Raw genomic sequence first — 26,461 nt, 5'->3', positions numbered from 1 at the left:
AAGTGGCAGCAGCTAATCGATCTTGATGGATCTCAAAAAAAACTAAGCAAAGTTGAACTTGTTTAGTATTTGGATGTGAGAAGAACAGAAATCCCAGAGCATAGCCTAGACTGGAAAACATCCTGGAAGAAGACAGTGTCAAGCCACTTCGGTATTATTACCAAAAAACAACAAGGATGTCTCCACATAGTCATTACAAGTTTGATTCAATATGAGGAGTGCTTTACCTTTACTGTGCTATTACTCATAGCTTACCTTATTTTTAGGCTTGACTTCACTGCAAAGTTTCATAAGATCTGAAGATAAAGAACTGCAAACAAAATCATACATTTAATGGGAAGACCTCACAGAAACAAGGCACCCCTCCTCCCACCATTCTTAGGCAGCTAGTTCTGCTAGCAGTTGCACCAACCAACCTGTTTCTATCAGAGTTGGGGGGGGTGTGCACGCACGGGGGCATGCATATATAAACAATTTAAAAGAGAGCCAGTTTGGTCTAATGGTGAAGGCTCCAGGCTAGCAAGAAGGAGACTGTGAGTTCTAGTCCCACCTTAGGCATGAAAGCCAGCTGGGTGACTTTGGGCCAGTCCCACTCTCTCAGCCCAACTCACCTCACAGGGTTGCTGTTGTGGGGAAAATAGGAGGAGGAAGGAGCATTAGGTATGTTCACCACCTTGAGTTATTTATAAAAACAAAGGCAGGATAAAAAATCTAAAAAAAGGCATATGGCCACCCATCTTATGTGCCATAACTTTGGATGGCTCACATCAATAGCAATAAAAACATAGAAGAAACAATAAAAACCAGCATCCAAAAACACAGTTCCCAGTGCCCTAAAATAACACTCTCCAATACATAAACACTCACAATCACTAGGCTCCAGCCCCACCTTATCCCAGTGCTTGGGGAGAAAGCACACTTTCAAAACCTTTTGGAAGGCTGAAAGGGCAGGGCCTGTCAGATCCCAGGGTTGACACATACATGTTCATCTTTTGATTATCATCACCCAAACATGTTCTTACTCAAATGTAATTTTCTTCACATTATTACTTTTTTGACAGGTGTTCAACATATGAAAGTCTTCCCCAAAGTAATGGCTGCATGAATATGTATGCATTATGATTCCAGATGTTGTATTTTTCTACATATTCTTAAAAAAGACTAACAAGGAGTGTGATTGGCCCTAGGAGCCTGTGGGAAGGACAAATTTGTTTTTATCCAGATATATGAGAGACCTAGCTGTATCCAGACTTCATATTTATCGACATACATACATACATACAAAGCAGATCCTCAAGAACTCAAACTAAACCATGTTCTTCATTATTAAAGAAAAAGTTCATTGGATGCATATATGTTAACTATCTACAACAACAGCTTATCCCCTTTGCTTACCTCTATTTTCCTGAGAATCTGTTAAGGAAAATACTGAGAGAGATTATATTGAAAATTTAATGACTATAGTTTGCACTGATCTCACCTTCCTTCTGTCCCAGGACTATGCAAAGGAGCATCTTCATCAGTACTGTCTTCCACATTTTCTAGAAAATTTTCAAAATCATTATGTATGTTAGCCAATTTCAAATCAACAAAATATATATCTATCGTAAGGACTGTTCAAACTAACTGAAGACTGAAGGGAAATTAATCAGTATTACATACTATTTTAACAGTTCTTTTTACTAAAAATAACATTTAATTGAACTGATCTAGTTTCCCATAATACCCATAAACTGAATCCCATATATTTAACTCAACTGCATTTTTTAAATGTTTCTGCATCAGAAGGAACAGCTTACATTTTCTCATTATCTACTGTCCATTTAGAGAAGAAAATTGTAAAGACACCACAAAGAAAATAAAGATCATGCATAACAATGACATAACATCCCAGCTCTTATTCCGACATATACTTACTGCTCAGGATAACTATTCTGATTTGCATTAATAAACCATATATTCAGGAAATTATTGCTACAACAATTTGCTTAAGAGAAACACTTGCTTCAGAGTTCCATATACTGAATGCCTAACAGGGCTCCAGTTCTATTGCTAGGTATAAATTCACCATTAATATTCAGAAAAATATTAGTAGCTAGAAGGAAACCATTTCAAGACATTGAAACTAATTTCTGTCATCAAATATTCATTCCTATCTAGCGCCAGCTGAAGCTGGTCAAGACCTTCTGAAGACCACTATGTGAATCAAGGTCAAAAGAAAACTTTAAAAACATTGATAGTGGTGGTTGCTTTGGTTCAGATATCTAAGTGGATATCAAGTAAAGGCTGAAAAACATTCTGAGGTCAAAAAAATGCCCATTCTGACCTCACTGGAAGCATTCAAATGCTGGAAGAGATCTATCTGAAACCTCCATTTCACACTTGGAATAGCCTGTTTTGAAGGAGGCCCACTTTCTGTCATTTAGAAATGGCCTGTTCCAAAATCAGAGGTAAAGTTCTAAAATTGTGCCAATGGAGCAGGTGAAACTGTCCCAGCTTTAATCCCCCTTGAGTTAGCAAACACACTCTTTAATTTAACTGAAAGGACAAAGCCATAATATGGGGTGAAATAAAATTTGCTGGATGCCTCATTCTCAAGTAAGAACAACACCGGCTTATCTAAAGATGCTGCAGTTTGTTGACTAAGAAAAAAAAAGTACAGTTTTGTAGCGAAGGAAAGAAAATAAGCAAAAGAACCGTAACTTAAGCTTGGATACTGGCTTCTATATTATATATCTGAAGGGAATATTAGTTGTACATATGCATTGTCTGTTGTAGCTCCATTTCTCTGATGTGAGGGAGGCAAACAAGGGTTGGGAAAGGCATTTTAAGTCCAATTTGATCCTGTGCATAATGTTAGGGATCAAGAAACATACAGTAAATCCTTGATTTAATAGACCAATGGGGGAAAGAACTGTTCATTAAAATAGAATGTTAATTCCAGGGCTGTGAAGTCAGATTTGATGGTGGTTGTTGTTGTTCATTTGTTAAGTCGTGTCCGACTCTTCATGACCCCATGAACCATATCGCACCAGGTCTTCCTGTCCTTCACTGCCTGAGTTTGCTCAGTTTCATGCTCATTGCTTCAGTGATGCTATCTAACCATCTCATCCTCTGCCGTCCCCTTCTCCTTTTGTCTTCAATCTTTCCCAGCATCAGGGTCTTTTCCAAAGAGTCCTCTGTTCGCATTAGGTGGCCAAAGTATCTGAGCTTGAGTTTCATTATCAATCCTTCCAATGAGCAGTCAGGGTTGATTTCCTTTAAGATTGACTGGTGTGACCTCCTAGCAGTCCAGAGTTGATGGAGTCGGAAACAGTTCTTGGGTTACTGGAGTCAGAGTCAGTAAAAATGTACCGACTCCTACTCTTAATAAATTTAAATTGTATATAATATAAATAATATGTTAAAATTTCCTATTTCATAGATAATAATTTGATTAACCTATTTTTTCAGGATATATTTTAATTTTAATGCCTCATATGTTACATGCTTGCAGTAGATATAGGAAATATATTAGTATATTTATAATTTATTTCATATATCGATCTATAATTAAAGGAGTCAGAGTTGGAGGTACCATGAATAAAGGAGTCGAAGGTTTTATGTGCCAACTCCACAGCCCTGGTTAATTCTGAATAAGATTTTATATATGCACATTGTACACATGTATAAAATGGGAATGGAATTTTACTATGCTATTTTTCATATTTTATGCATGTGTAAAATGGGAAATGGGATTTTACACACACATGGAAGCACACCGTATAAAAAGATCTGGTCTGTGCATCTGAAGTCTGCTAAACAAGATCCCTTTAATCAAAAGTGATGAACCTAGAAGGAGATGTCACTGTCATGTCCATTTATTCACATGGTACAGTGCTAAATATCAATGGTTATGAACCCTTCATCTCTTCCATGCAAATAGCTTGAAAGTCCATTAAAAATGGCATTTACGTAGAGGAACATTTCCCATTTGAACTTTTAAGTCAAGATAGGCAGATTGGTAGCTTTCGTATGTTTTAAACCACAACACCCAGAACCTTTTGCCATGAGCTATTCCAACAAAGATTGATGGCAGCTGAAATCCAAAGTATCTGGAGCAGTGTTTCTCAACTTTGGCAACTTTAAGATGTGGGGACTTCAACTCCCAGAATTCCCCCCCCCCACACACAGTTTTGTCTGGCTCAAAGATTGCACAATAAACAACCTGCTGTGCTCCAGATCAGTGTTTCGCAACCTTGACAACTTTAAGATATGTGGACTTCAACTCCCAGAATTCCCCAGCCAGCCAATATATATACTGGTGCCTTCGAGTCAGTCTTTACTCCTGATGACTCCCTGGACAAGTCCCTGAAGTTTTCTTCGCAAGATTTCAGAAGTAGTTTGCCATTGCCTCCTTCCTAGAGCTGAGAAAGAGCGGCTGGCCCAAGGACACCCAGCTGGCTTTGTGCCTAAAGCAGGACTAGAACTCATGGTTTCCTGGTTTCTAGCCTGGTGCTTTAACCACTACATCAAACTGGCTCTCTATATTGAATATAATAGCTAGTACAATTCAGTTATAATGGCTAGCAACTGAGCAATAACTTTATAGTATTCTTGCTTACTATAGGTTGAAAAAAAGGACATATTATATGGACTGACACCACGCATATAATAACGTTTCTCATTTCAACTCAAATTCATTCTTGGCCCATTAATAAAATAGCACATACTACCACTGAATAATATCTTTGTCCACCTATGCATCCTTTAACACCCATCATATTTATTACAAATCATTTCAAGTTAAACATTGAATTCCCCATAAAGTAGAAAAAGGAGCTACTAAAAATGTGTTAAAATTATGTTTTCAGCTAAAACATGGTTATATGCATTATAGTAAGGACACAACTCTATCAGGGACAGCCTAGTAGCTACAGCATCCAAATGAACAAGAACATAAGCTTTTAAGAACATTCACAATGGTTGTATTCATGCTTGTGGTTGCAGTTATCATCCAACTAGTAATTTTTGGTAACAAAAGAAACCCCTAAATAAAAACAATTATGTATGTGTATAATAATAAGCATATTTGCATAGGTGTCTGCAAGAAGGGAGCAAGGGAGAACAAATAAATTATCATTTGCTTTATTTGTGTGATGACATCATGATGCCAATGTACATTTCCCAAATAGTACATGCAAACTTTATGGACATTCACATTTTATGATGCGCCAGTTAGTGTACACATATAATTATTAGTATCTCATGCAGCTGTGCAGTACACAAAAAGCTATACATACTTACCCAATGGTATGCTATCTAGGTCTGTGTAAAACAACAGCAAGGAGGAAACAAAAATCAACACTCCAATCAAAACCAATACATTAGCAGAGTGGGAAATCAGAGCCCTACATTGCAGTATCAATGGATTAAGGCTATCAGAACTATCAGAATAGATGCCATAGACTATACAAAACTAGCTTTTCTATAATTCCACTGAGAAACTAAATTTAAATACTGAGCATTTTATTTTAAGTACTCCAATTTGTAGAACATTTAATTCTGTAGTTATTGGGTAATTGAATTCATGCTCTAAGACCAATTAACTACATAATTTTTTTCCTTGCATTTCCTTGATGCAGAACAGGTTATTTGCAACAAGAACCAAACCCCTTCACATGCACAAACTTTGAACTGTATTTTATCATATAATTTAAGTATAGCATCTATTCGTAAAACACTAATGGAAACACATTCCATACACCATGCTCCAGAAGCAAACCAAGCAGGCACTGTAATTCCATTTTGTAGAACATTCAAGGTACCTTGTAACGCATGGCCCAGGAGAGCATCTAGTTCAGGATTTAATTCTGCTTTCTCTTTCAACATGTGAAATAAGAGTTGGTTCTGGGTAGCGCTGGTAATTTCCGTTTGCTTAAGGCGTCCTTCAAGAACTTTGATCTGTGCCTCTTTTTGAGCTGCCTGGAGACCCTATTAAAGATGCAAAATTGCCTTTTTTTACTTCCTTTCAAAAGCCTCAGTAGGGGCAGCTACTGCGTACTTTTTGTTATGTATGGGTGCTCACCTAAAAGTCAACTGAGATTTTGTAATCACTGAATACTCTGACTAAACGTGAAAGAAATATATGCTCTCCCTCCTAGTCAAACAATAGTTTCAATAGCATTTATTAATTCCAGTAAAACCCTTTCACTATGTTGATTACCTTATTAATGCCCATGGTAAGGAAATGATCAAGTAAATAGCGAGCTTCAGTGAGAGTACAGGCGTTAATAACAGCTGTGACATCTAAAGTTTCTCCTTCCTCCTGTACAAACAACAGAAAACAACCAGAAATTCACCTGCATGCTATATAGGGGTTACTGTATTAGACCTAAATTAAGAACTTTTGAAATTGGCATTTTATTTTATTAATAAACATTATCAGACAAAAACGTTTTGTAAAGTTGAACCTGTATTAATCAAATGAGTAGTTGTAATTTCAACTCAAGCAATTAATTATCTTTTTTTGCTCAAGGCATCAGAATATGCAGAATTGAATATATTATACAAAATACATTGAAGAACAGTTTAATATCAAGTAAAGGAAAATTCCAACTACAGCCTCGCAGCTCTCACAGATGAAAAACGTCCCTCAAAGAGAGAAAAAATATTACCAGTCCAACTGAACTGCTAGTTCTATCTGCATACAAAATACAAATCAAATCAAATCTTTACTTCAGTCATAGACCAGCATAAATTACAATCAGGAAAAATTACACCCGTTTCAATACAAAACGTAAACAACAGAATGCATGAAACCGGTTATTTTTTTTTCTTTATTGGATTTGTACAGCCACTCATGGTAAACCAATGGAATTAAAAATCAATTAAGGTTGGTGAAAGTAATGTGTCTTTATAGTTTTTCCAATACTGGGAAAATGGAAGCCAAATGAGCTTCCGAAACAGCATTCCAAGGTCTGGGGGCCACTGTGATGTCTCCCTCCCACATACCAACAGGCAAAAGGCCTGGTGGAGGGGGCATCTCTATAAAGCTTGTCCTGTTAATCTAAGTTACAGAATTAGTTGATAGTTGGAGAGATGGCTCCTCAGACAATCAGATCTTAAGCCCTTTAAGGCTGTAAAGTCAACAACAAAACCTTAAATTGTCTCCATCAATCCAGATTGTTCAGTTCAATCATCACACGATTCCTATACCTTGCGCTGATTAGCAGGTTAGACACAATATTTTCAAAGCCAGTCCTACATAAAGTTAATTTCACAGGAAGTAAAAGGCCTATAAAGATCATTCCATTACCTATTTAAACATAAAACTTTTTAAAAATATGTGGGGGTGACCTACCTTTGCTTCTTCCATTTGCATGATATTTGCTTGGCAGTCAGAAATACTGTCATTGATGTAATCTATATTGGCCACTAGTGACTCCATCTCTTCGCTGATATTATGGATGTTTTTATCTACAACTAGGCCACTCTCTTTGATTATTCTCTCCTTTTTTCTGGAAAGCTTTTCTTTCCTTTTGGTAAGTTCTTCACGTTGCTAAAATTAAAAAATGTACATAAGACATGAGTTGGGAAATGCAGCCACCTGAATATTTTATAGTGGAAAAAAAAGTATACTAAATCTATTATGTTCACTGTTATTTTTGTGGGAAAAACAAGTGTGCAGCATCTATAATGCAAAAACAGTTGGTCTTTAAAAGCTTTAGAGTTTGCATCATAATGTATATCACTTTGGAGGTTATTTATTTATTTATTTATTTATTTTGTATGCCGCCCATCTCCCCCAATGGGTGACTCTGGGAGGCTCACAATTAAAACCAAAAACCCAAGCCATTAAAAAACAATACCATATAAATAATTAAAATTAATTAATCAATTAAAATCCAACTAAAAACAACCCTATACATAAATACTAAAAAAATTCAAGATGGGGGGGCATGGTCAATTACCTCACAAGCCACTTCCACTGGTGGGAACCCCCATCCAGCCCCCAGGCCTTCTGGCATAGCCAGGCTTTCACGCCTTTCCTGAAGGCCATGAGAGTGGGGGCACACCACACCTTGGGAGATAGGTTGTTCCACAGAGTGGGGGCCACCTCAGAAAAGACCCTCTTCCTAGATCCCACCAATCGGAATTCCTTGACTGGTGGGGTCTGCAACATGCCCCTTCTGCTAGACCGAGTGGGGCAGGCTGATATAACAGGGGTGAGACAGCTCCTCAGATAACCTGGTCCTGTGCCATGAAGGGCTTTAAAGGTGATAACCAACACCTTGAATTGGACCCGGAAGCAAACTGGCAACCAACACAACTTGCGTAGCAGCGATGTTATATGTGCCCTCCAGGGGCATTCAGACGTGTCCGCGCTGCCACATTCTGCGTCAGCTGTAGCTTCCGGATACTCTTCAAGGGTAGCCCCATGTAGAGCGCATTGCAGTAGTCCAACCCAGAGGTGACCAGGGCATGAGTAGTAATACAAAAGTAATACAAAATTTTCACCAGAGGTAATACCATGTTTTTCACCTAATGCAAAAATGACAAATTTTAAATGCCGTCACATTTAACAGGGTATCTGCAAAATGCTGTACCTTCAATAATCTATTCATATCGGTTTCCATATTAGATATAGTCATCTTCTGCATAATAATCTCTGTTAATCTCCGTTCAAGTAACTGCCATTTCATTCTTGCACTCTTAGAAGTATAAACTCTTGAAGTCATTGTTTTTCTTTGATACTTACTCCTGTAAACAATTCAGAGATGTATGGCGTTCAAATGACATAGCATAACATTTGGGTTACATTTAGTTCCAATAACAATAGGAGAAAACTCCATCCTTAATGCTTAAAACCTCTGGCAAGGAGAGAAGCAGTACTAATTGTCAGAAAATCTAAACTTTGCATCCAGGTATGTGTTCAGTACTATTGCAAACTTCTCGACAGCTATTTTTTTTTTTAGCATACACATGCAAACATTTAAATCCAACAGTTCCCAAAATTAGAGAATCATACACCTATTATATTATTATCTCTGGCATCATATTCCTAGCAGAAATGTAAAATCATCACATGTGAAACCTGGAGATGTTTAATAATGTTTAATAATTTAGAGGGCCCCTTCTTAAAAAGAAATAGATGTCAGGTTTTTTCCCATTTGCATCTATATGTAAGTAATAAATATGCCAATTTTTGTTATTTTCTTCAAGTGTGAAAAAGATGGGCAGAATTGATGTGACACGTATGTAAAAATAATGATTATGTGTAGGTGTATCTATATCTACATGTAAAATAAACCACACTGATATGTAAAAATAAATTATGAAACACCTCAATAAATGTTGTGGCTTCTAATGCCTAAAGTTAGAATAAAAAGTCCCCTCAAAAGAGCATTGCTGGTTTTTTCATTCTACTTCTATTTCTAATTCATCTGCTATTCACAATGTTATCTAGCAAGGGCAGAAGATGAAGAATTTGCAGGGGATGTTTTCTAACAGGGAGAAGGGTGGTTCAATAAAAAGGACACATGGTTTCCATGCAGAAGGTCCAAGGTTCAATCTTAGGTTTCTCCCAGCAGAAACAGAACTCTTGTCTGTAAACCTGGAGAACTGATGGTCACACTGAAGACAATATGGAGCTAGAGAAATTGCAATCCTGTTGCAGGTTCCTGCCTCCTCCATTGTAGTCCCTCGAACTGCCCACAATAGGAAGAAAATGAAATTATAACAGATTTGACACTGTTATAATTCATCCCCATGGTTTGGGTGCCTGGGAAAGGAGTGAAAGGAATGAGGGCCTTTGGATTCTCAGCCCCTTCCAGACTGTCCTTCAAAAAGCCCCCTTCACCTTTTTTCAATATCAGTTTCTGGTGTTGGGATCAAAAAGCTTCTGAGGCCCTAGCACTGGGGAGAGGAGAATCTGGGAGATTTAATTTGGGAGAGGGGTCTGAGTAATCTTATAGTCTCTAGAACACTGTCCAACCAGCCACAGAATTGCAGTCAAAGGTAATGTTCATATGAAATTGTACTGATCATCTGCCAGGCTAAAGTACTAGAGTATTATTTATTTTAATATACACATAATAGTATTTGTGCAGCATTACTTGGTTCCATTTGTTGCTGGTAATGCTTGGACCCTTGCTATGGGTATTCTTATCTTCTGTTGGGAGACTGCTCTTGATCCATCACTGTCTACTGAGGATGCAGCTTCCTGACTTGAGTGCTCAGGTAGACTCAGCTTCCGACTCACCCTCCCAGACGCTTTATCAGACATAGGTCTGGCTTGTCTGCGAAGAGCTGTAACCTAAAATAGGGAACTATTTTAATAACTAAAAAGCTTAAAAATTAGATTATATATAATAATTTACACACAGATGGCAGAACTGAAATAGTTTGGTACCTCTTCAGTTCTGCGGCGTAGAATAACTTCCTGATTCCTCTTTTGAGCCTCTAGAAGTTTTAGCTGATGCTGTAAAGAAGAACAATTATAGTAAGCCAAAGATGCAATTCTTTCAGTGTTAAAACGGAATGGAAAACAAAGGTCATTGCTGATTCTCTATGGGATATGATGGGCAATTTCTGAGGAGCCAAGGTTCACAACTCAGCCCCCTGACTTCTGGAGTCAGAGAAACAGCATGGCATCATTAAAAGGAATGAATCCAAAAATTCTGTAGCCCACTTCTGAGATTGGCAGTTGGTGGGAATGGTGATATGAGGCCTCTAGAAGGGAAACCGCTACTACATCCACCTGTTAAAACTTCCCCCAATTAAACAAAATGCCCTGCAAATTTTGACATCAAATTTCAATGGCAGTGTCTCCACATCCTGCACAACCATAAATGGGGTGCATGAGGCTACCTCCTGGCCCAGGTTGACGCCCTCTGCTACAGGGCCAAGCATCTGTTGCTTGCCACTTGTAGAAATATTATTTATCAGTTACAGAGAGCTCAGCATCAGCAGATATAATTACTGGTAGCTTAAAACCACAATCCTATTTGCATAATGTACTTAACTGGGTCATGGGGTAAGAAAGGCAATGTAACAAAAGGTCTGAATGGGCCAGACATTTATTTCATTATGCTGGAATTATAAAATCCATGAGGGGATACTCAGATAAAAAGGTCCTGCTTGTCCTACTCTTATTTTAATTTGATATCCATACGTTTGTATTGTTAGTATTGTCCTTAAAAGTCAATATGTTTTAAAGGTGGGAATGTGCTTTTGAATTAGTGTTATCTATCAAAAACTTGGATCTTAGAATTACATGGAGAATTATGGATTGAGAGACCAGAGAACAGCATGAAATGTTGGAAAAACAGTGCAACCCCAGATTTATAATCTTGGACTACCATATGTTTGATAAATGAGTTGGGTATCGATGTAATGGAAAGACTAAATACATGATCAAGATTTAATTAGCTGTTCAAAAACAAGGCCCAATGATTCCTTACACGCAATGTCTTTTGTTATTTTTTGTTTCCCCCTTCCCCTTAAAAGTAAGGGAGATATTTGTTCTATTGGATTTTAATCTGTTTGCTGTTCAGTGAGACGGCTGCTATATAAATCAATATACATATTGCAACCTTTTTAACCAGCACATACAGACTACATAGAAAATTTCTATCCACCCATCTCCATATTATTCGTAATTTATTATATAAAATTACCATTTATCCAGCTTGTTTCTAAGCTATGGAAACAGTGTAATTTAAAATTATATGTGCAAAGGTCAACTGACTGGTACATGCAACACTTCTTTTGTGTGAGTTGGCAGGTGGACAGGCAGAGAGAAGGAAGAGATGGAAGTTCTGCTGAAGAAAAATGTCATAAACACACTAAAAGTTGCTATTATTGAACTATTCAAACAACTTCCTTTTTTTTATCAGTTTCCAAGTGTGAAGTTGCCCCAGTACGCGAGGCTTTATACTTATTGAAACTAAACTGTATTTATTATTTAAATACTCATTTAATCCTGTTGAATAAGATCCTTTGGGGGGCTCTTCTTAATCCTTTTTCTGTTTTTACCATGCTAAGTAATTTGTGCATTTGTTTTGTTTCCTACCTTTCCTCCAGAAGATCATGGGGATCTCTCTTCACTTTATCCCCCAAAACTGTGAGGTAAGATAAAGCTGAAACTCACTGGGTGATTGAAAGTGCTTTTAATCCTGGGTCTCCCCAGTCTCAGTCCAACACTTTAATCACTAAACCACATTGGCCCTACAGGAAGGTTGGGCCTGTGGTTTAAAGGTTTGAAATTTACACTGTAATAATCTTAAAGAGAATTTTTATAAAATTATGTACTGCCAGTATATGTCACCAAAAAAATCATCTAGAATGTATAAAGTGTGGAGTCCTTGGGGTTCTCTGAGCTTAGTTCTTTTCTTGCAAACATTTCATTACCCAGCTAGGTAACATCTTCAGTGCGAAATGGGATGAGGTTTGCTCTCTATTTATCTGCTGTGGCCTGCCTTGCCAGTCATGGTGGGGGTGGGGGTTCTGTTTTGCTCCTCTGGTAGTTCACTGATTAGCATCTGTTGACTGCTTGATTGTGTGCCTGGTGGTGACCTTTGCTTATCTGGGTGATGATTGCTGGAGATGATTGTTGGCACACAATCAAGCAGTCAACATATGCTAATGAAGGAACTACCAGAGGAGCAAAACACAACTCCCACCCCCACCAGCACTGGTAAGGCATGCCACGGTATATAAATAGAGAGCAAACCCCATCCCATTTTAGCACTGAAGATGTTATCTAGCCGGGTAATGAAACGTTTGCAAGAAAAGAACCAAGCTCAGAGAACCCCAAGGACTCCACAGTTCAACCCTGAGCTACACATATTCGCCTCCATTGCTAGAATGTATAAAGGTACTTCAAATTTATGTTGGAAACGTGAACAACAAGAAGGGTCATTTTATCATGCTTGGTGGACATGTAAAAAAGCTAGAAATTTTTGGGTTCAAATACGTAAGGTGATTCAGACAATTTTAAAGATTAATATTCAACTGAAACAAGAACTTTTCCTCTTGGGACTGATGGATAAGCAGTTGGAAAAAAGTCATGGAACATTGTTTTTATATATAACTGCAGTGAGATTATTGTACACCCAAAGATGGAAAGATTTGGCAATACCTATGACAGAGGAATTGTTGGTGAAGATGACAGAACTCTCTGAAATGGCCAAACTGACTTGTCTGATTAGAGAAAAGACAATATCTACATTTACTGGTGACTGGAAACCCCTTATAGACCTTTTGCTTAAAAAAGAAAAAAATGAACTTATGATTTATGGTTTTGAAGATTATATAGGATAGATTATAGAAAGGAGAGAGTCACAATGTAACTTTAGAGAGAGAGATCAATTTATAATTGTACTTATAACTGCTGTAAAGAAGACTGGAAGCTACTTCTTTGTATCTTTTTTTTTCTTTTCTATTTTTCTGCTACTCTTTTTCTTTTTGCACCTTTAGTTTTTTTCTTTCAGTTTTTCCTTCTCTTTTTTTTTTCCACTCTATTTTAGTTTGTATTAGTCTTATTCTTGTGTTTAAAATTTTCAATAAAATTATTAAAAAAAAATAAAGGTGGGTTGGGACCATCTCTTTCCCTTACATTTATGTTCAGTGTCACCTACACTAAACCTAAGTTTGATCCTCCTCACCTTCAATTCCGGATCACTTATAAACAAATTTTTAAAAATAGCAATCCCAAGAAAAGATCTTGGGAAACCTAATTTCTTGTTACTGATATGGAACCTGCCTGTTCTACGATTTCTAATTTCATATGCTGGTGTGTTTGTTTTCAAGGAAAATAGTCAGCTACTGCATTTCCGTTATACTTATTTGCTATATCTATGTTCTACTTTAAAATCAAGTATTTCAACTCCTCCATCACTGGCCAGAGGCCTCTCCAAATGTCTGGCATATTTTTTCTCTTATAACTTTCTGGCCTTTCCCCATCAATTATTATGGCACATTCTTTGCCCAACTCCACATAATCCCTATTTAGAGAATCAAAGCATCTTCATCCTTACTCTCAAGATGTAGCTCATTCCAAACTAAATTCCCCATAGTTATGATACCAAGTCCCAATACTATGGCTCCATGTCCATTCAAGCTTTAAATATATTTACTTTTATCTCATGTAAATGCAATAGATAGATTTTGCCAATCTACTGATCACCTCTCGTTTCCGCTGTTCTTTTTTAAGCTGTGCAATCTCTTTGTTTCTTCTAGATTCATTCATCCTTGCTTTCTCTTGTTCTTCTTTCATTTGTTTCATCAAACGAACCTGTATAAAAGTTATTTAGCCATCTTTAAAATATAGTTTTTCTCTTCACAAAACACAGTGACACTCCTTTGCATTAAGCCTTTTTGCTGTAAATAACAATTAGCTATCATTCGCAGTGCTAGATTACTTATAATAATCTCTCTCCTGGCTATTTTTGTTTATTATCATAGGCAAGGCAATCAATTACTGAGCAGAAATCAGTTCAATCACTGCATTCTAACTCACTGAAGTGGGTGAACCACTGGGCCCAAAGCAAAAGATCTCTGTAGCTTCAGTTCTTGTGCTAAGAGCCACATGACATTTGCACCCAAGAAGAAATATACAAGATGGGGAGGGGAGTGAAGACTCCCCCAGCATGTGAGTGGAGATGCAGGTCACAAACATTATAGGCAAGTGGCCATATTTATTTATGAACAATGGTATAACTGCAGTCTTGACCAAGCCATTCAAATGGCTTCCAGCAGCAAAACAAAAGACAGAGTATCTGGAAACAGAGCTGATCGTTCAGGTGGACACACACTATATTAGTGTTTGTGAAGTGAGGTGGAATACCTTTGTTTTCTTCATTTCTGTCACATCCTGTTGCAATTTTTTCAGCTGCTTTTCATACTGAGACTGATTTTTAAGTAATCGTGCATGTTCTTTCTGGGCTGCCTGAAGTCGCTGCAGTTCTTTATTCATGGACTGGAGCTTCTTTTCATATTCAGTTTTAATCTTTTTTGCTTTTTCTTCCGAGTAGGACTCCACTGAACCTAACAACGGTAATGGATTTCTCAGCCCATGAATTAGGATCATACACATTCTAGGCTTAAATGGTGCCACAATGCTAAGTTGTGTCATCTTTCAGTTTTGGTTAGAAAATTCTGCCCCTACTTACTTTTCCTTTTTACCAAATATATTTTTTACAAGGGGAGGAAAGGAAGAGCAAGGTTTATTTATTTTATTTATTTATTACATTTATATGCTGCCCATCTCCCCCAGAGGGTGACTTTGGGCAGCTTACAATTAAAATCCAAAGCAGTAAAAACAATAAAAATATAAATATCCATATTAAGACTAATAACAATTCTATATAAAAAGACTATATACAATTTAAGATGATGGGGGGAGCACTATCAATCATCCCACCAGCCAATTCCAACAATGCAAGCCCCCATCAGACCCCCAGGCCATCCAGCATAGCCATGCTTTCACACTTTTTCAGAAGGCCAGGAGAATGGGAGCAGCCCCCACCTCCAGTGGTAAGCTGTTCCACAGGGCAGGGGCCACAGCAGAAAAAGCCCTCTTCCTAGACCCTGCCAGCTGAAATTCCTTGACTGGTGGGGTCCGCAACATGCCCCTTCTGCTGGACTGAGTGGGGAGGACAGATATAACGGAGGCGAGATGGCTCCTCAGATATCTGCTTCTTTGGGTCTTCGTATGTCTTGTAGCATGGGCCTTCATTCTAATGTGCCAGTTCTCCTCATCTGTCCCTAGTACAATATTTATCATGGCAAAATGGCTTTGGCTGATCTGAGATAACCTTGAGCTGGAGCTCATCTGAAGAATCTTTACATTATTAATCATTATTCATCTAGCCAAGTAATATGAGCCCTGCACAATATAAGAGAAAGCACAACATTCACCACACTCTCAAAAGCAAGCCTTGATCCAGGATGGAATAATACATAATATGTGTTTAACAAATTTAAAGGGACATCACATTACACCTAAGCCACAAACAAGAAGTAGTCCCCAGCTTTACCACTGCTGCTATTGACAAAGATAAACTTGATTTAAGAGGGTTGATGCTGCCACTAAAAAAAGGAAGAATATACTTTTGCAAAATCTTGGTAAAATGTTTGAGATGCACAGCAATAGTGATTGTGCAAAAAACTGATTAGAGGAAACCATGCAAATGAGGGGTAAGGAACTGGTTTTCAGCACTGGCTGCCTTTTTAAAATATTCCAAATTTCTGACTTCCCATGAGGACTTGGGGAGGTAAAGAGAGCCAGTTTGGTCTAGTGGTGAAGGCACCAGGCTAGAAACCAGGAGATGGTGAATTCTAGTCCTGCCTTAGGCATGAAAGCCAGCTGGGTGACTTTGGCCCAGTCTCTCTCTCTCAGCCCAACTCACCTCACAGGGATGCCGTTGTGAGGAAAATAAGAGGAGGAAGGAGTATTAGATATGTTTACCACCTTGACTTATTTATAAAAATAATAAAGGCAGGATTAAAAAAAAATCTAAAAAAAAAGATGGATCATTTTGGGGCCAAAACCCAAATGTTTCTTGTTGCTTGTCTCTTTGTTACAGACTTGTATGACAGAAAGGAGTTACTGGACCTCCGGCACACTATATATTGATTATGACTGTAATTGTTTCTAACTATCTAGGTTACTGATCTTTTATTTTACTTCATGTTACCCACCTAGAGTCACAATAGCAAGATGGGTGGCCATATAAATTGTTGAAATAATGCACAAACTTCAAGCTTTTGCCACAAGTTCAATGCAATTCCTCCCTAACATGGAATGTCTCTTGCTGCTCAGATCTGCAGAAGGAGGTGGTAGTCCCTCACAAATGACCATGAATATGTTATTCCACTCCTGTAGAGGTGTGTGGAAATGGCCTTGAATTAGATCTTATATAAGCACCAACTAAGCTCGGGAAAGGAGGAGGGAGTGAAAAAGAAACTCAAGATTGCCCCACCTCAATTCCCTCTGGTGTAAGAGCGGCAAGAGAGAGTCTATATCAGGCTTGCAAGACTCTGTTATTAACAACAGTTCCAGTACTTCTTGGAATGTCTGTTTCATCACCTGGCCTCCTCAAAGGTCTGTCAACCCCATTGGATATTTTTATGTAGACCTATTAAATTACTATTTTATCAACAACAAATTTTAAAAAAGTAAAAGCCTCCTAATCCAATTATTTACCTTGTTTCTCATTTTGTTTAATTACTATATAATGTTTTTAAAAGAATTATTGGTATACTTTATAAAAGTGAGTGACAACTGTCTTACCCAGGTTCTGAAGCACCTGATCTCTTTCAAGCTGCGTGTCTCGAATCTTATGCTGTAGCATCATTAGCTTTTCTTCATACTGCCTTTTCAAAGTCTGTAGTCTTCGTTGGCTATTCTCTAGTTCATCAATCAGCTTCTGTTTTATGGCAATTTCACATGTAATGTTTGCTAAATCTGCCTGATAATTTGCTATAATTAATGAAATTAAAAGCAATAGAAAGAATTTAATGCATTGCAGCAATCAAAAACTATAAAACTAAGAAAGAGCATTTAATACAAGTGTGTGAAATCAATCAAACTTCACATTACATGATGAATGTAATGCAATTATTTTTAAGCCAACTAAATATCCAAATACATTTAAATGTAGGTAGTCCTCAGTTAACGACTTGTTCAGTGACCATTCAAAATTACGACGGTGTTGCACAAGTAGTGGTTACAACCTGTCCTTGAAGTTCTGGCAATCCAAGCACCCCCGTGGTCATGTCATCACAATCTGGACGCTTGGCAACCAGCTCGCACTTACAATGGTTGCAGCATCCCATGTGATTGTGATTTGTGACCTTCCCTGCCAGCTTCTCATAATCAAAGTCAATGGGGAAGCCAGCAGGGAAAGTTGCAAGTTGCTCAGGTAAGTCTCCCCCGCCTGCGCACCCTCCCCCAGCCCCACTGTGTTCACACCACACTGTGCCTCACTGGCCACGCGCACACCCTCATGCACCCTTCCCGAGCTTCGCTGTACTCACAACACACCTCCCCCACCACCCACACCCTCCCCGAGTCTTCCTGTGCTCATGCCATGCCTCCCCAGCCACTCACGCACTCTCCCAGCCACTTGCGCATCCTCCCCAGTCACTCACACACCTTCTCCCACCTGAAAGCAGACACCCCAAGCCCCACTACGCTCACACCATGCCTCCCTCACCATCTGTGCACCCTCACCAAGCCTCACTGTGCTGCTCCTCCCCAGACACTCGTACACCTTCCCCCACCCAACAGCAGCCACACGAAGGCCCACTGCACTTGTGCCACATCTCTCCAGCCACCCAAGCAACCCCCTTGCTCCCTCTCCCACCTGGCAGCAGCCCCTCACCTGTCTGCTGGCCTGCTTGCAAGCTTCCTGGGACTTGCAATTTCCTGCCAGCTTATTGGAAGCCAGAAGGAAGCTGCAAGGAGATGCTCGCTTAACAACCCACGATCCTCACTTAACAACGGCAACAGGGACTGCAGAGATTGCTGTTGCTAAGCAATGTGGTCTTGTAACATCATGCTTTACGACCGCATCGCTTAGCAATGAGAATTCTGGTCCCAGTTGCAGTCGTAACTCAGGGACTACCTATGTAATAGAAATAACAGAACCTTGATGAGGAAGTTCCAGATTTGATAGGTACTCCAAATTGTTTGCATATCTACATTAAACATTTTCAATATATTTACTTTACCATCTTTTTCCTACATAAGACTGTCCATATTACAGCCCTTTAACAGGAAAAACTGATGGCATCCACATTAAAGCCTCATTTCTGTTAACAGTTTTTGTTACTTATTCATCAGTAAATCTTATTTTTAGTATACATTTTTAATAATAAAGTTGCAATTAAAGGAGATGCTTACAACTATGAAATCTTAATCTGGGGTACAAGATTTATGAATGACCTATTGCCTAAAAAATAAGCATATCATTTTAAAGCTGAATGTGCATTCTTACCAAAGTAGATTTAACTTTTATATTATAAATCTGAAAGCCAAAAGTTAACTGAGCATTAACTTAAAAGCAGAAAATCTACTAAAAAAAAAAATCCTCTAACGTCTCATTGAAACATTTATAACTATAGAGATTTACTAATCTCCTACGTCATCTAATCATGAGCTGCTTCATGAAATAGATACTAAATGTAGTCTCCAGAATGCTTGTCTTAATCTTAAAATACCTATTTAGGCGAAAAGAGAAAAAGATAACACATTAAGTATATCTATCTGTCTACCTGTCTGTCTTACCTTTTTCATCAGAGTCAGAATCCGATTCATCTGAACTTTCAACCACCTCCATATCATCTTCATCTTCATCTTCTTCTTCCTCATCATCCTCATGGTCGCTGGGCTCATGCCCATCTTCCTACAAGAATGAAAAAGAACCAAAACAGGAACTCCCCCACTGTTTCCTCATTTTTAAATATCGTTTTAATTTGATCCTAAACAAATTATACGCACAGCCTTTAAATATTAAGCTAAATTATGAAGAAAATAATGCTTCTCATAGTCATTTATATATATTATGTTCTCTGTCTTATTATTGTTAAAAAACATGACTACCAGAAAAAAATTACATTTTCTCTGTCTGCTTTAATCAAAATTCCCAGAGAAAACAAGTGTCATTATTAATAAACGACAAGATGTATTACCACAATACTTACTGCTTCTAGCTCATTAATCTCTCTTTCAGAAATGCCTTTTTCATCCTTTTTCTCCTGCTCATTATCTGTGTTTTCTTCTTTAATAGCACTATGAGAAGAAATAAAAAAGGGGGGCATTTAACTATTGGAAGGATCGTTCCCCCTCTCTTAAGCTGAACAACTTTGCTAAACAATCAAAACCAAACATTGCACAAGCTTCTTGTAAGATCAAAAATCATGAAGATTCAATGCCAGCCTCACCCTTGCAATCCATGCACAACGCTGCATTCTGGGGATTCAGAAGAAAAGTTAGGACAGTAAGCCAGAAGGAACTGCACAGCCAAACCTTTACAGAAATATAGACAGATCCACTAGAAGGACCACAGAGTGAGTGTCTATTTCATGCCAGAGCAGTGTAAGGTAAGCTGGGTGTAAAGATGAGCTAGAACCACAGAAACCGCCCCCCCCCAAGTTACATTTTTGCACATATAAGAATTATGTACAATCATAATGGTAGTACTTTAAAAAGCAGGAGAAAAGATGCACAGAAATCTGAAACTTTGTATCCCCTGCCTCCAAGGCCAACCCTAATCTTGTAAGAAAAAAACTGCAATGTTGAAATAATTGAAAATCATAAAAGTAAAAGGTTCAGAGATTTAGTAAATTTAGTAAATCCCACTGAGAAAAATGGAGCTCAACTACTAGAAATGGAGTTGAGAACTGCAGCCTTAATATCCCTCAATAATGGACCTGGATTTAAAAAACCACAACTGTATTTTAGATAAGCTGCCCAAAATACATTCCCTGTTAAGAATTTCCTTCTACTTCTTTGAAACTGAATTAGTGTTCTTTGCAATTTGAATGACTATAATAAAACACAATTACCCATGGATTTAAATTTTATTATATACTTGATATGGCTATGCAAAATTTCATTTTAGCAATCTGTTTCAAAATCAGTTTGATTGAACCTCCAATCAAATAGACTTTCCATCTGAAATCATATGTCTCCAACCTGATTTGATGATTCAGTACGGCTTTTTGTGCTGTGCAAAATCCCTTTTAAAATCAATCTCAAAAATCCAACAATCCAATCAGACATTAGATTTTAGATTTTCCAAAGTGAACTGAACAGATGGACCAAATCAATTGTACACATTTTAACATAGCGTACAGCTGGATATGAAATCTTTATCCTGTGTTTGACTGCAAAATAGCTTATTAATCTAAAGGTATGACTATTTCTTTTATTTCAACCTTTATCCTATTTTAACAAATACTTCCAGCAGTTATTCTGAAATTTATTATTTTTATCAACCTTTTCAAATAAACATAATTCATCTAGATTCAAACAATAACAATTATCCTTCCCTATTCTCTCTTCAGAGACCAGATTTGTTAAATCCTAACAGAAAAATGCATAAATTGAAAAGTTAAATATGGCTTTAAAATTTTAATCAGCAGAATAAGGAAAATTATAATGAATGTGCACTACTGCTTATCCACAGTCAATCCAATTTTAAAGTTAAATTACTACTAAACCCCAAGCTTTCTCAGTTAATCCTTTTGAAGGGTAGAATATCCTAAATATGTCTCTCATAAAATCAAGTTAGTGGCATCTGATTTCAGGTGGAAAGTCTATTTGATTGGAGATCCAATCAAACTGATTTTGAAACAGATTGTTAAAATGAAATTAGCATGTACAACAGTAAGCAGGCTTGCAAAGTAGTCTCTATATTGGAAATCCTAGTTGTGAGTTGGGGTAAGTCTGGGCTCTGGCAACACTTGGACAAGATATGACAAAACTGACTAGTATGGTCCAGAAGGATATCATGATCAATGATATTAAAAGCTGCTGAGACATCAAGGAGGATCATGATGGATGTACTACCCCTAAACTGAGTCTGTTAAATGTGACCAACAAGTACAATCAATGCTGTTTCAGTGTTATAATCTGGTCTTAATCTCAACTGAAAAAGATCCAGATAATCCAGTGTAGGCCAACTACCTTTTCAAACTTCCCCAAAAAGGAAAGGTTGGAGACTGGATAAAAGTTGTCCAGTTCCACTGAATCCAGTGATAGCCTCTTCAGGAACAGGGTGATGACCACATTCTTCATAGCAGGCAGCACCACCACATCCGACAGGAGGCATTAACCACTGCATGGACCCAACCATATGTCACCTCCTAGGAGGCTTTAACCAACCATAAGGGACAAGGATCTAAAACACAGGTGGCTGAACTCATAGCTCCAAGGACCCTGTCAAATTCATCAGGACCAACAAACTCAATTTCTTTCCAGATAACCAGGCAAGCCCATGCCTCAGGCAACTCCACAGAACCTACACAAGTCCAGCTTCAAACAACTTTATTCAGCAGATATTTAGAATAATTCTCACAGAGGCCCTGTAAATGTTCCCATGGACCCTCCTAACCTGTAAGAAGGAGATGCACGAAAGTATAATTGGTGACATGCTGGTTGTTGTCTGTATGAAATAGGAATCCATATGCTGATGGAAGCTGCATGTTACACTCCAATGAATGGTGACAATGGAAGAACTAGGGTTTGGGGAGAAATTGCACAACATTCTGAATGAATGCAATTCAGGGAAAAACGTATTCTGTTGGGTGTCATGAATGGATGTGTAGAAAAAAATGAATACAGAAAAAAGTGATTGGGCTATTCAGAGACCCAAGATTGAATGAGAATGGGGCTTGGTAGTGTCTGTCTAGAAATAAGTGTTTAAACATAATTCTATTCATACGTACACATGGAAATGAATCAAAGGGCATGATTTGATTTGACTGCTTATGATAAAAGATTAAGAGAATTGGTAATAGCTACAAAAGGGATTAAGAGGCTTTGAATAGGGGTCAAGCCATTTAATAGTGTCAGTGGTAATCCTGGGAAAAATGGACATGGGAGAAAAGAATATATGTGAAAGAAACTACAGCAAAACTAAAATGATTGCAGGAAGTTAAGAGTATGAGTCCTGTATTAGAAAAAATAATTAAATGAAAGTTGGTTGGGGATGTGATGTTATCTTGTTGGCTGAAAACCTGAATTATTGCAGCCAAAAGGAGAAAGATTATATGATTAATACATTTGTTTTGACCATTCATGTATCAAAGACCAAGGTAACTGTGTTTTACAAGGAAAAAGAAGAGAAATATTGTTTTACATAAAGCATGAAAAACTAGAGCAAATGGATGAATTTGTAAATCTTGGTAGAATGTTTTCTAACTATGGGAAAAGGGATAAACAAATTTCAAGACATGCAAATGCTGCTAGAACAATAGTGAATAGGAAGTGATCTGTTCAAGGAATTAATATTTGAGGGGAAAAAAATACTATGTATAAGAATGTGCGTGAGCAGTATGAAAGATCTATGCTGAGGTGGTTTGGTCAGATAGAGAATTCTTTTCTATCAGAGACAGAGAATAAATGAGGACTCAATCACAAAATATGTGATGAAAGAGTGAATGGGTGAAGAGGAAGGAGAAGACTGAGAAAGTCATGAGTATATGGAGTTCAAATCAAATAAAAAAAATATTTATAGTCCAAAACCAAATACAGGAGTTGATAAGGTCCTAAAAACAAGAGAAATAGAGAAGTGTAAAGAATAACGGGCAACATATGAAGCAGTGTACGGATATGGGGGAAAGATGGTTTACAAGTAAAAATATGGTACAGAGAGGTATAGCGAATGGTGCTGTTGTAAACTAGATCTAGCTATATTCCCTTTTCGTTTCCTTACCTCATAGCTTAATTTTCTGGGCTATTTCTTACTCCTTTTCTCTGCTTTGTATAATATTGCTGATGGATATGTATATATGTATCTTGAGTGTTTAAAGACGAGATACTATTGTTTTATGATTTTCACTGCAAGTTGATGTATGTTAAACACTTCAAGTCTTAAAAGTTCCAAGTATGAGAAAGTGTCTTATGAAACTGATCATGTTAAATATGATCACAGTATATTTAACAAATGAAAACTAAAATTAGTAAGTTTGGTTCTGAAAAAGAATTAATTTTGAGAATTTAAGAATGTGAAAGAAAATGCTACTTAAAGAATTTCCCAATTTGTAAACGTTTTGAATATTTTTTTAAAAAATTGTAACTATGAATTATATACATTTGACCTAATTGTTTATATTCAAATGTACGTCACTTAAATTAAGATGCTTTGTATCACTACTTATGGGCTCAAAATCAAAATGACTACAATACAGCGTTTAGCTTTTAAAATTTCTATCAAAAATTACAGAACTCAATTTAAAGGATTTCAGATTTTAATTTGAATTTTAGCAGATTTTGGATGCAATATTTCATGCTTCTGCAGATACATAAATCCTATTCATCATTTTATACATGCATAAATGTGTAAAAAGCATAAAATATGGATGTATAAAATCCACTCACCATTTTAGTGAATAGATATCCTTGTACAGAGTACCTCTGTATAAATCTTGATCTTATTGTACTAAACTGTAATGAATAATGCAGTATAGTAATTTATTGTAGTCTAAATAATATTTGTTATTTTTTCAGCTGTTTTTCTCACACTATACCACAAGTTAGGAAAACACAGGTCTTGGTGTCTTAAATGAGTTCTATCCAGAAGAACATTACCAACAACCCAGCAAGCAGCTAAATCATACTGAAACTTAGTATGAAACTTAGACCTGTATGTGTGGGCTTTCCAATGTGCTAATTTGGAAGATAACATCTTCTCAACCAATAAAAAGATGTAATCTGTGCTTCTTGCTATCTTTTTTACACTTTCTCTTCCAAGTTTTTAAAGATTTTATACCTATGTAAGCGGCAGAAATTAATTACCACTTGCCACAAGTTTCTGGCCTCAGAACGTAGCAAGTACCAACTGATCCCTGCTGTTCTACAATGACAGAACAGGAGAAAGTTGATACAACACTGAAGTTGTTCTTTGTAGGATTTCTTCCTGGGTTCCCAGTTAATTACAAAAGTAACAGAAAATAAGTGCGAACCACAGATGGGGGCAAAAAAAATTGTGATTTGTGATCTCAAGGTGCTTCCATCCTACAATCCAAATCCCATGACCATCTGAAGAGTCTCTTGCCCTCATAAGCAGACTGGTAAGGAAACAGGGGGCTGCAATGAGGAACATCCTGTTGTGTGACTACAGCAACTTGTTATATTCTGGATCCAAGCCAATACTGTTATATGTTGTAGTATAGAAAGTGAAGTTCTCATGTAGATAAAAAAAATACCACTCCAGCTTAATCTAGTCCAGACTGAAAATGGTTATTTGCTAAGGAAGTTAAATACAGGTAGTCCTCAATTTAAGACCATTTATTCAGTGACCATTCAAAGCAAGGCAAGGTGCAGGGTGGCTAAAAGGGCAGAGATTATGGGGCAGATAGGCGGGGGGTGAGTTGGAGCAGTCCCTTACCTTACTGAGACTTGGGGCTGGGAGGGACCAAGCCCAGAATGGCTTGGATTGGGGTGGGTCCTCGCTTAATGACTCACGATTCTCAGTTAACAATGGCAAACAGGACTGCTGGGATTGCAATCACTAAGCGATGCAGTCATGTGACATCTCGCTTTATGACCACATTGCTTAGCAACAGAAATTCCGGTCCCAATTGTGGTCCTTAGTCAAGGACTACCTGTATTTATAAATGAGTACTTGTTTTTTAACTTGATTTTTAAGTTTAGGATTCATTTGTTGTAAGCACTCAAGAAGAAATCTGTTAAAGACAGCCGTGTTGCTATTATAATATTATGTTTGTAATTTGCCCTATCTATCACTTTGAAATGGGTTTTAGTTTACACCCAGCTGCTTTTAAACTGCTCTGGTTAACTTCAATCCCAGATCTATGCTCTATTTTTCAGTAGTAATTTAATAACAAGGAAAGGGATTAGTCCAGCCCAAAAAAAAAAAAATAATCACATGATGAAACTCCTTTGCTAGATTTATGTAGAATAATGTGTGTTTACATGTGACCCGATCATTAGATTTCAAATGACAGCTTAATCAAAAACCTGGGAAACATTCCAACCTTCTTTCTTCTTGACTGCTTTCCTCAAGTTTCTGCAGCCTTCAAAAGCACGAGGTACAGTATTGGAAGACCAAGCCAATGAAGGACAAACCAGACAGTGAAAGCGAGAGCAACAAGAAGGTAAAAAAAAAAAAAAAATGACATATGAGCTCATGGATTTCAAAATATTTTTTTAAAAAAGATGATAAACACCACAAATAGTAAAAAGGCAATTCATTCATTAGAAAGCAACCATAGCCATGCTGGGGGCAATGGGAATTGCACTTCAACACATTTGGAGGATACCAAATTAGGGAAGAACGTCTATCCTGGGAAGACTGCCCACACATCTAACACTGCAATGAAGAGGAGGTGCACAGAACAACTTCCTAGGGGCTGTCTCTGCTGTGAAGGAATAAACCTATCAAATTCAGTTCAGTCATTTTTAATTTATTCAATGTTAAATTAATTCCAGCTCATTTCCATATAGGTTTGTAGATTTTTTTTCAAAATAAAAAGTCCAAATGCACTCATTTTCTGAAAGCATAGTTTTGCAAGTAGTTTTACCTAGATTATGCCTTTTAATGTTACTTTGATATTCTGGTGTGTACTTTTTTGTTAGATATTTTTGCAAGTATTTTTTTAAATCGAAGCAGCGCACATTCCAATTCCTGAAATGGATCGGAAATGCAAATTAAGAAGATTAATTAATTTCTCTCCTGTTCCTAATCTGAGTATTTTTTTTCCACCGGCCAGCAAATAATTTTAA

At 37.4% G+C, this 26,461-nt stretch overlaps 1 protein-coding gene across 10 annotated transcripts in view; it reads right to left on the bottom strand.

Moving 5' to 3' along the window:
* KIF21A (kinesin family member 21A) overlaps positions 1–26,461 on the bottom strand; it is a 106,035-nt gene that overhangs the window by 25,101 nt on the left and 54,473 nt on the right. For 6 of the 10 annotated variants that reach the window (XM_088141619.1, XM_088141621.1, XM_088141622.1 and 3 more), the window contains 15 exons: positions 25,714–25,752; positions 19,693–19,780; positions 19,277–19,394; positions 17,279–17,467; positions 14,831–15,030; positions 14,171–14,278; positions 10,394–10,462; positions 10,098–10,297; positions 8,589–8,742; positions 7,343–7,540; positions 6,206–6,307; positions 5,808–5,973; positions 5,287–5,307; positions 1,481–1,541; positions 256–310 (listed from right to left, as the gene is read on the bottom strand). In XM_088141619.1, the coding sequence (XP_087997745.1) occupies positions 256–310; positions 1,481–1,541; positions 5,287–5,307; positions 5,808–5,973; positions 6,206–6,307; positions 7,343–7,540; positions 8,589–8,742; positions 10,098–10,297; positions 10,394–10,462; positions 14,171–14,278; positions 14,831–15,030; positions 17,279–17,467; positions 19,277–19,394; positions 19,693–19,780; positions 25,714–25,752 (1,768 nt within the window). The remainder of the gene's footprint in view (positions 1–255; positions 311–1,480; positions 1,542–5,286; positions 5,308–5,807; positions 5,974–6,205; positions 6,308–7,342; positions 7,541–8,588; positions 8,743–10,097; positions 10,298–10,393; positions 10,463–14,170; positions 14,279–14,830; positions 15,031–17,278; positions 17,468–19,276; positions 19,395–19,692; positions 19,781–25,713; positions 25,753–26,461) is intronic. The other 4 variants (XM_088141620.1, XM_088141623.1, XM_088141617.1 and 1 more) reach the window with 2 other exon arrangements.

The sequence above is a fragment of the Python bivittatus genome, unplaced genomic scaffold (assembly GCF_059951505.1).
Source record: "Python bivittatus isolate LINGU-HERP-01145 unplaced genomic scaffold, Pbiv_v1 ctg000330_np1212, whole genome shotgun sequence".
Taxonomy (NCBI): Eukaryota; Metazoa; Chordata; class Lepidosauria; order Squamata; family Pythonidae; genus Python; species Python bivittatus.
Note: the sequence above shows the minus strand (reverse complement) of the source record. Positions and strands in the feature narration are given on the sequence as shown.